Raw genomic sequence first — 11,664 nt, forward strand, 5'->3', positions numbered from 1 at the left:
TTTTTTGTCTTGACGCTACACAAATTGATGGATATTTATCGGCTACTGCCATCGGCACATTCGAGCTTATCGGCCGATTGCAGTCAACAAGGCACTTATCGGCCGATACCGATACCCGACCGATACATCGGTGCACCCCTAGTGGTAATCTGGACGTTGTGGACAGCGACTCCTACAGGTCGGTTGGGGACGCCTGCACAGCAGAGACAGGAAATGGCGGGGGTAGTGTGAGCCTCCCACACGTTACACCTCGCCAATGAGAGTCCGCGCTGGCAGGTGAAAAGATGCGACAGGCTGCCTCCTTGTGTATCGGAGGGGACACGTGATGCAAGGCTTCTATCCTCCCTACAACCGGCCAGTGGAGGGCATATGCGAGCAACGTTCAAGACAGGGGAGGGGAGAATTGGCACAACGGAATTGGAATGGGGGAAAAATAGAACGGAGAAAAAGTGGATAAAAACAAAATAAAAAAAGAGACTAGCATTGTATTTAATTTAATTATAAGGCTCTTCGGGGGGCCGGGTAGCGCAGCGGACTACCACCGGTATCGAATCCAGCTGTCAGCGGTGCCTCCGGCTTGGCTGGTCGTCATACTGACACAATTGGCAGTGTCAGCGGGAGGGAAGCCGTGGGTGGTAATCTGGTCGTTGTAAACAGCGACTCCTACAGGTCGGTCAGGGCACCTGCACAGCGAGGAAGGGATCTGGGTGAGGTAGTGTGTCCTCCCACGCGCTACACTCACCCAATGAGAGTCCTCGCTGCCAGGTGAAAAGAGGCTGCTGGCTGTCTCCTATGTATCGGAGGAAGCATGTGATAGACTTCAGGGCTCCCTAGACCGGCAAGTAGGGGGGAAATGCGCGCAATGACCAGGAAGGGGAGAATTGGCATAACGACTAAAATTGGGATGGGAGGAAAATACAAGAAAAATAGGAGAAAAAAGTGGATAAAAAAAAAAAAAAATTTGAATATTTCATTCCAGTAAAAGATTTTAAAGTATTGAAATGTCCTTGTTGTTTGACTGCTGTATGGTAATCTATGACTGATTAACTGTACTTGTTTGTCCAAAGTGTTTTAGGTCTTATTGTACACAGATCTCGCTTGAAAAAAAAAAATCTCGATCTCAAGGAGACTACTTGTATGAATAAATAAAAATAACTGATTAGCTGATGTTAGCTTCAGTTTGTTAGCTTTGTAGGGATAAGAGATACATGTTTAATCTGTTTCTAGACTTCCAACTAGTCTTCCAGATATAATATTATCACCATACTATAGTCACGATATTGCATTTTATAACTGAAAATGTCACCACTGGAAAACTTAGGCATCATCTGCAATAAAAAATTATAATAATTATATAATATAATAATATATCTGTTTTAACTAATACATACTGTATATCTGTTTTACCTAATAAGATAATATACTCATCTGTTTTAACTAATACATATACACTGTATATCCGTTTTAACTAATACATATATACTGTATATCCATTTTAACTAATAAGATAATATACGGTATATCCGTTTTAACTAATAAGATAAACATATACTGTATATTTGTTTTAACTAATAAGATAATATATATATCTGTTTTAACTAATAAGATAATATACTGTATATCTGTTTTAACTCACATATATACTGTATATCTGTTTTAACTAATAAGATAAACATTATATACTGTATATCCGTTTTAACTAATAAGATAATATAATGTATATCTGTTTTAACTCACATATATACTGTGTATCTGTTTTAACTAATAAGATAAACATATATACTGTATATCCGTTTTAACTAATAAGATAATATACTGTATATCTGTTTTAACTTACATATATACTGTATATCTGTTTTAACTAATAAGATAATATACTGTATATCCGTTTTAACTAATAAGATAATATACTGTATATCTGTTTTAACTAATAAGATAAAGGTTTCATATACTGTATATCTGTTTTAACTTACATAATACTGTATATCTGTTTTAACTAATAAGATAATATACTGTATATCTGTTTTAACTAATAAGATAAAGGTTTCATATACTGTATATCTGTTTTAACTTACATATATACTGTATATCTGTTTTAACTAATAAGATAATATACTGTATATCTGTTTTAACTAATAAGATAATATACTGTATATCTGTTTTAACTAATAAGATAAAGGTTTCATATACTGTATATCTGTTTTAACTTACATATATACTGTATATCTGTTTTAACTAATAAGATAATATACTGTATATCTGTTTTAACTAATAAGATAATATACTGTATATCTGTTTTAACTAATAAGATAAAGGTTTCATATATACTGTATATGTTTGAACTAAGGCTGTCAAAGTTAACGCGGTATTAACGCGTTATCGCCCGATCCTATTAACGCCACTATTTTTTTTAACTCACGATTAACTTTTAAGACAAAAAAAATATATATATATATATAATATATATATTTTTTTTACTAGACTTCACTCAGGTGTATTATTGATGCTCTCATTGATACTATGTTTGTTTCTGAAGTGTGTGTGTGTGTGTGTGTGTGTGTGTGTGTGTGTGTGTGTGTGTGTGTGTGTGTGTGTGTGAGATATATATAAAGAGAGGGGGGTGAGAGAGATGAGGAAGGGGCAAGAGAGAAAGAGAGCTGGGAGAGTGTGTGTGAGAGAGAGAGGGGGGGGGGGGTGTGATTACTCAGCCCTTGTGTGGGTAAATGTAACAAGTTCCTAACGTTTTCTTTCCCCTATTATTTCATGTACACTTTATTCATTGTTTTAAATTATTATTTTCTTTTAAGTTATTTTGTGCATCACTCCGTTTTGAATTTGATGCAAATTTGCAATGCATGAGGGTCATCCTTTTGTGTTAAATGGCTGCATAAAGCAAGCATTTGTTGACTCTCATGTTGATAAGAGTATTAAAACTTGGAACTTGAAAAAGATCCGTTTAAGGTAGATAAAAAAAAATAAAGAAAAATGCGATTCGAAATCGCGAGTTAACTATGGACAATCATGCGATTAATCGCGATTAAATATTTTAATCGATTGACAGCACTAGTTTTAACTAATACATATATACTGTATATCTGTTTTAACTAATAAGATAACACTGTATATCTGTTTTAACTAATACGATAATATACTGTATATCTGTTTTAACTAATAGGATAAAGGCTTCGGTAAACGCCATCAACAGTGCTTGTATGATTGTATGATTTTTTAGACATTTTATATTTATAGAATAGGGGCAATAGTCTGGAAACACAATTACTTTTACATACTCTCTTTTCTTTCCCCCATACTTATATCCAGACCTGAAAATGACTAATCTAATTCCACATACTGTGCAGGAAGCCTGTACCTGGCGTGGGGGGGTCTTGTTCAGCTGCAGGGTCTTGAGCGGCTGAACCTCTGGTGTGCTGCCAGTGCTGCTGGCCGACGAGCCCGAGACAGAGGCCTGGACGGTCGCTACCGCCCTCGCCTGGTCTGGAGGAACATACCTACACACACACACACACAGCAGATTTTCGTTAAATGCAGTTGGACGTAGCTTTCCAGGCAACTAATCGAATTATGTCCACAAATAGCCTTTTCGTTCATGTGACAAACAATGTCCTTTCTGTTGGTATTGAGATAAAGATGTCAAATAACTAGGGATGCTCGATATTGGCTTTTTTACCGATACCGATATTCCGATATTGTCCAACTCTTAATTTCCGATACCAACCGATATCAACCGATACCGATATATGCAGGGTTTCCCCGTCCAAAAAACGGAATAATTTCAGGTAACTAATAATTTCACTGGATATATATAACAAATATTGTTATTGTTTTTTATTTTTTTTAAACCGATACCGATATTTTCCGATATCACATTTTACTGCCGATATCGGCCGATAATATCGGTCGGCCGATAATATCGGACATCCCTACAAATAACTCAACTTGTTTGAAACTGGTTTAGCTAATGACAAGATTTATTTGTATTATTATTATCTTGAAACATAAAAATAAAAAAAATAAAAATTTACCATCTTTTCTTCTCGTATTTTTCCTGAAGGAATTCTTTTACTTTCTGAGGTTCACGGAAGTCAGGAACAACTGATGTCCTGTCGTCATACAGCCCCAACCAGATGTGTTTACAAACCTGTGGGGGGCAGTGGAGGGAGGTGGGTAAGGGGGTAGGGAGTGAGAGGAACAGGGGTGGCGGGGGCAGGCAGCAGGGGAGCATGGGAGAGGGGTAAGGAGGAGGAGGACAGCGTAAGAGGTGGGGGGTGATGAGAAATGGAGAGACGAGGAGAGAAGAATACTAGTCAAGTAGTTTACCAAGATGAATACCAGACTACCAGTCAAGTAGTTTACCAAGATGAATACCAGACTACCAGTCAAGTAGTTTACCAAGCTGAATACCAGAATACCAGTCAAATAGTTTACCAAGCTGAATACCAGAATACCAGTCAAATAGTTTACCAAGCTGAATACCAGCATACCAGTCAAGTAGTTTACCAAGATGAATACCAGACTACCAGTCAAATAGTTTACCAAGCTGAATACCAGAATACCAGTCAAGTAGTTTACCAAGCTGAATACCAGACTATCAGTCAAATAGTTTACCAAACAAGCTGAATACCAGAATACCAGTCAAGTAGTTTACCAAGATGAATACCAGACTACCAGTCAAATAGTTTACCAAGCTGAATACCAGAATACCAGTCAAGTAGTTTACCAAGCTGAATACCAGACTATCAGTCAAATAGTTTACCAAACAAGCTGAACACCAGAATACCAGTCAAGTACTTTACCAAGCTGAGCCTCGATAGATACAGGATTCAGTAGTGCTCATCTGTTTCTGTGTCAAGGAGCCGCAAATGTATACACATTAGGCCACAGACCTTGGGGAGCCTCATTTAAGCAGATTTGTGTTAGATATGATTTACTCAAGAATTCCATAACAATCTATAGACTCACTGTGGGAGAGAACAGTTGAGAGAACGAAAACGATAGTCGTTCTTGGTATACATTTTCTCATCTGGGGTCTAACCTCTAGTCTTTGAATAGTGCAAATAAACTATTCCTCATTTGCTGGGGACCCCCTGGAGCCTCCTAAAGGATCCCGAGGGGGTCACCAGACCCCTGGTTAAGAACAACTGTAGCATATAAAAAGGCATCCATCCACTGACATGATCTAAGCATGTCTAATGGTGTCCAATTTGATTTTTAGTGCTTTACCGTCATTCTGTTTGCATACTAGTACTACTCACCTCGTTTGTGTGTTTCTGTAGGAACTCTATTTCCTGCTGTGTGAAGGTGGTCATAGAGATGGACTTCACTCTGTGTGGAGGGTTCAGGCCTCGCCTGTGTGTTTAGAGGAGGCACAACAAGGCCACGTTAGCAACACAGGAGCAGAGAAACAACACCTACTGTATGAGTAGTTTAGAAGAACCTTTCAGTTATAATTCTGCCCAAACAGACACTCCTACCAATATTGTTTTAAAATCAGTTTTTTGGATGTATGAGCTCTCTAAAAGAAAATGCAAGATCATCAAAGTGCCTTGCCCGAGATATTTAATATTATATATATCGTATATATATATATTATACATTATAATTTTAAAAGATTCACACAAACATTTTCTTTCAACCACCTTGGGCAATGCATCTCTTGACAATGTCATTGCATTAGCATTTTCCTTGCTTTGTAAGCATATAACTTGTAAATAAATAAAATAAAAATATTGTAAGTTTGTTTCAGTAAAATTTCAGTGGAATTCTAAATTTCATACCGAGGTGTTGCTGGCTTGCTGCATTGTTTCCCCACACAGGTTTTTTGGGTGGCGGCCCTACCACAAATACATTTTCCAAATGGACGGACACGAGATATTACTTGTTCTTTCTGCGCTGCATACTTGGTGCTTCTCTCGAATCAGTAGTCGCTATCTTGGCTCACTCCTACATGCCACCAAAAGCCCATGAGAAGGCTGATATAAAATACCAAGCTGGGTACTTTTGACATTGACAATTTTGTCTATGCTATTCAAATTGTGTTTGTGTCTGTGTTTGGGGGGGGGGTGAACTTGAATAGACTATTAGGCTACATTACGCAAACAACACACTAGTTTGAAGAGAGATCTGGCTTTACAAGACTAGGCTACATGTTAAAAATGTAAGTACTAACCTGATTCCTCCAGTATTAATGACGGGGAGGGATCCTACACGTTTTTTTGCTGATCAAATTCCCTTACTTTCCCATGACTAGACTATGCCATGACAGACAAATTTCCATGCCTATGTATCCATTGATAACTTTCTACTATATATATACTCAGCTGAAAGAGTTGTACCCTTCCTGCTGACTTGACGTACAGAACTTGTAAGTCGCTTCGCTTTGGACAAAAGTGTCAGCTAAATGACTATAAATGTACTATTGAATAGTTGATTTTGAATGTCCCAGGCTTTATTTTGTCCAGCTACAAGTAATCGCAAGGTAGAATCTATAATGCCGCCAAACAGCAACCTCGAGACGAAAGAGCCTCGCTTGGTATTGCATTTTGTTATTTTGGCCTGATGACTGATGTGCGAGTTTAGTAACTTACAGTATTATACTGTGCATTTCTCCAGACCTCTGCCTGAGGTGTGGCCAGCAATAGCAATCCCTCCCCCCATCCCCACTGTCAACTCCAACCCAAACAGACCAAAACTAAATATTTAAACAGAGGGGCTCTTTCGCCTAGAGGCGCAAGTAATCATCACAACATGTTATTTGGGTTATTGTTCCTTCGAAGACAACTAGATATAGGCCTACCAGCTGTCAAGTTTGACATGGATTAATTTACCAGGTGAAAACAGTCTTAAAAAGAAATGGCCATGACATTTCATAACCTTTTTGGACATGTATCATTTTCCAACACAACCTTCAAATTCCACAACTTTTCCAGGTTTTCTATGACCGTATAGGAACCCTGTAATAAGCTTAATTTCAGTATCATCAAATAGCATGTTCACATTGTTCAGTTTTAATGTGTTGGTTTGGTTGTATCATAATGTCAATTAGTTGTTTACACTTTCTCCATGCTGAATGAGTTAGGCCTATATCTAGAAAAGATTATGAGCTCAACTCTGCTCCTTCTGTATGATTGTATGTGGGAAACACAATTTTACAGATTTGTCAATAAATCAACAAATTGATTATTTAGTTCACCAAAATATCACCATATCGACTATTAGCCGACTATGAAGAATTTCTTTATATAATATATTCTGACATGGTTTCAATGCAGTGGGTAGATGAGTTATGTGGTAGATAGGCTTTCTGAAAGTTCTCATGACTAATTGTCCTCATCCTGGAAGAACTAATTAAAAAAATGAATGTTAGAATATTATTTCTATAACGCCATTGCTCATGCTGATGACATAGGCACATTTTTGGAGCGGTAAAAACCACTAGACTAACAAAGAAAACCAAGCATATTGACTTTGGCATCGATTACCATGGCAGCGATTGAAGTTTCTAAGTATTCAGGTCAGAATATCACCAAATTCCTTCAACACATCATGTTGCCTGCAGCGTAGTCCAGATAGATAAGTCTTTCTGCCTGGGCTTCAATTTAAGATATGTTGTTGACATATGGCAACATCTTTAAAGGGGCAAAAACAATGATTTATTTTGCACATAATCTTACACACATCCAATAACTCTAAACAGCTTTGCACACATTCACTTCGTTTGACAGTTATTGAGTAAATTATTTTGAATATGGCCTCCATCGGGGACATTGAATCATTGTGTTGTGTTAAAAACACCTCGTCTTATAAGGACTGCTACCATACCAATTTATTGAGCTGTAATTAACACAACACAATGTGCCCGATGACATCACTGGTGGCCATTCACACTCATTTACTCTTAGTAACTGTCAAACTAAATTAATGTGTGCAACACTGTTTAGTTATTGGATGTGTGCGAGTCAGGTTATATGCAGGCCTCACTTTACATAAGACCTTGGGAACTGCAATTTATTTTGGCACAGAGAAAATAAGTGTACATATTGATTACACTTGACAATGCAGTTGTCTTACAAATGCTGACGGGCTGAGGAGGGACACAAAACGATGCAAGGCTGTTATTATTAAGAAGATCAAAGATGATGGGGTATACTACACTAACTTTCCATTCCTTCCACTGGGGCAGGTAAAGTCAATGGAATATCAATGACCGTAAGGAATGTGAACCTATTTCCCCCAGTCCCTATGCTATATCGGGGAATAGACTAGTGATATACTCCTTTCATTGGATTATAAATCAATTGTGAATCACTAGTAGGGAGGAGGATCACCCACGTATTTGAAGCACGAGTTGCGTTTCGATAAGCAACCGATTGATTGAAAACTTTATTAACAGATTGCACAATGGGTACAGTACAGCTCAATACATACAATTGTTAAGGGGATGCAGACCAGAGAAAGACTTTCGTCTTGTTTACATCAGGGTCCCCCATTTTCAATTAATCATAACATATAGCATCACAACTGCGACCCACTGCCCCATTTCATGCTAGAAGTGTGTACTAACTTCATGAGGCCAACCCTACCTCTGTACTTATCTCAGGGGGCGAGTGTTCCTTTGCAACAACATGATCGCAGGGTGTCCCACTAAAGTTCACATAGATAGGGAGGGGGTTCGCCCGCATATGACGTGCTGTTTTTTATAAAGGCTGGTCAAATATTTGACTTCCAGTTATCGGGAACAACCATCCAATGCCAACCTTGATGCGAGGCAGGCAGCCGAGACTAAACACTCCCATGTTTACTGCAGTTGTTTGTAGTAACTACGACCTCGTTTCATCCAGCGTTGAGAGAATATTGCCAAACAAACGAATCATCAATAAACAAAGCATGCAAACTGAGCCCTGCCCAACCCAATGGCCTGGAGCTAACTAACCACAGATCAACGTTACCTGTCCTGACTTAGCTGACGAGCTAGCTGCCACTAAACGGGTCACAGAGTATAGAATATAACGAGCACCGTTAGCTCGCCGTGTTGACACACATAAGGACGGGACGGTGTTGTCAGAACAGCACTTACAAGATCCCAGAGCAGGTGGTGCAGACGAAAGACCCCACTGTCATGTTGGCATAGGTCGGGCCGCGCTGGTCGCAGTCAAAGCATTTCCTATTCGGGGGCAAGCTGGTCATCTCCCGCAGCATCTTCAGATGGGTCTCCTCCTGCTTTCGCTTCGCGCTCGTCGCCATGGCCGAACAAAACTGGCTACTGTCGACGAGAGTTGTTGTTTATCCAGGACTTGGGAGGGGACGTCTTTAGGGGGAGAATTACCTCGACGACGGCGGCCAGGCAGACACCTTGTTGCTGTGAGGTCTGGTAGCAGCGGGGACTGGGAGTCAGACGAATGGCCTCTTCTACGCGTAAAAGATAACGTTACTAGTCACCTTCAGACCCATTGTCGCCACCTATTGGATTGGAATGTAATCAAGCATGTGCAGCATCAACTCAGTTCACATTCATCCAATAGTATGCAGCTGCAGAGCCGCAGAGCCAGCGGCGCTCTCAGGGCCGCGCTGTGAGGGCCGCTCAGCAGCGCCACTCACCCAATGGCTGAATTGGAGTATTGCACTGTGCGGGCACAGCTGTGAGATCCGCGCGAGGCCTGCTATGAATGCGTTTATTTATTTCAAACATAAATTGAAAATAAATAATAAAGTGTGGGTGATGCCTGTGCAACAGGAGAGGGTCTGTATTGTCTCTTTCCACAGCAAAACGGTAGGCAAGGCACCTTGGTTGAGAAATGCAGGCTTCAATCTATGTTGTTTAGTCCATCTGTTCAGCACTGTTTCAAGATGCACAATGAAGATCTTCTGAGAGAATTGTTGAATAGATACACAAATGTTCTAGAATGTTTGATTATGACATCATACTGTGACATCACAAATGTTCTAGAATGTTCTATTATGACAAGAAAATAAGTCAAGAACAAAACAAGAACACCCCTACCCAACCCCCCCCCCCTCCAATGTACAGCCCCCACCCTCCCAACACCACCCCACCCACCCAACCTCCTCCAATGTACAGTTTCTATGTCAAATGTATATACACTCTTTTTCTGGACACTTTTGTATCACAAACAGTACTGTATTTGCAAATCTGATATGTCATAAATGTATAGATGTAGCAGTACTGTCTATCTGTATGGCATGTATGTCATATGTTATGATGAATTGAAAATGGGGGACCCTGATGTAAACAAGACGAAAGTCTTTCTCTGGTCTGCATCCCCTTAACAATTGTATGTATTGAGCTGTACTGTACTGTACCCATTCTGCAATCTGTTAATAAACTTTTCAATCAATCAATCAAACCATAAAGTCCAAAAAAAAAAAAAAAAATATATATATGATTCCACAGACATAACTTTGACCACAAGACCACCTGCCATACCCACATATAGTGTCTTATACATAATTGCACATAGTTCATGTATAATATTGTAAAATAGCATAGCCTACTTGCATAGAATAGTCATGTATAATAATGTATAATATTGCTGGCTGTACAATACTGCTGTACAATACTGCTGTAGGCCTATAATACTGCTGTTCATATCCAGTATACACATATTTACATAATATTCACCATTCCTTAATTACCATCATACCCACATCACATAGCAAAAGTATACCGTTACCTGGCTGGCCCATGGGGACATTAAAACTTTCCGTGCCAGCCATGCGGTGCCTAGGAACCCTGTTGCGTGCCACTGCTATATTCAATGACAGAGCTCTCATATTTGCGAACGCATAAACTATATCTTAAATTATGGCTCTGTGTCTAATATGGCCATCGCTTATCAATGACTTGTTTGCAGTCAACATTGTCGAAACGGATTTTTTTTTAATCGGTTCATTTCCGTTTTTGAAAGTTTCAGAAAAAAAATAAAGATTCTGTGATAAACGGCCTTTACTGGAATACACAAAACACGTTGTCATTTTTCGGCCTATTTATGAATCGTTTTCAAATAAACGCTAGATTATCAATAGTATATGTGTACTTATGCACGCTATAGAAGCGGGCTGAAAATCGATTATCTTATTTCCTGATCGCACACACATGACACACACACACACATATGGCACACGCTGATATATAGGTGAAAATAGCTGATTATCCCAAGACTGGTAAAATAGATTCCTTACCTCAGATCAGATGTTCTCCAAAAAGATGATTCCAATTCCTGATCGCCATTCCAAATATCGATCGCGTTTATTGATCCAACGCTGGGTACTGGAAACACATATTCTCCGCTGTTCTGATGGTGGGCGATGACTCCAGTAGGCTTGGATTACATGCCTGACAAGTAAAATGTGGAAGCAGGACTTTTTTTTCTCCATGCGTTTCATTCAATCCAATCCAATGGGGTGCAGTACCATCCGGAGAGACGATAGGGGGCGGTATTTTCCCTGTTCGAGCTCAGACAGATTCCCACTGGTAACGTGAGGCTATTGATGAAAAATGAATGGAAATGGATAATAAAAAAAATAACGATTAAAAACGAGATCTCTCGTCGGCTGGCACTCAACGGTTGGCATGAACTAACGAGAAATCTCGTCGTTGGCACTGAAAGTGTTAACGTGTGTTGTCGG

At 39.3% G+C, this 11,664-nt stretch overlaps 1 protein-coding gene across 2 annotated transcripts in view; it reads right to left on the reverse strand.

Moving 5' to 3' along the window:
- Positions 1–9,395, reverse strand: part of agfg1b (ArfGAP with FG repeats 1b) — a 46,856-nt gene extending 37,461 nt beyond the window's left edge. For both annotated transcript variants that reach the window (XM_084327182.1, XM_084327181.1), the window contains exons 1-4: positions 9,095–9,395; positions 5,274–5,367; positions 4,044–4,159; positions 3,371–3,509 (exon numbers count right to left, since the gene is read on the reverse strand). In XM_084327182.1, coding sequence (XP_084183308.1) covers positions 3,371–3,509; positions 4,044–4,159; positions 5,274–5,367; positions 9,095–9,261 — 516 coding nt within the window. In that variant the 5' untranslated portion in view covers positions 9,262–9,395. The remainder of the gene's footprint in view (positions 1–3,370; positions 3,510–4,043; positions 4,160–5,273; positions 5,368–9,094) is intronic.
- Between the last annotated feature and the right edge of the window lie 2,269 nt (positions 9,396–11,664).

The sequence above is a fragment of the Notolepis coatsorum genome (genome assembly GCF_963971535.1).
Source record: "Notolepis coatsorum genome assembly, chromosome: 13".
NCBI lineage: Eukaryota > Metazoa > Chordata > Actinopteri > Aulopiformes > Paralepididae > Notolepis > Notolepis coatsorum.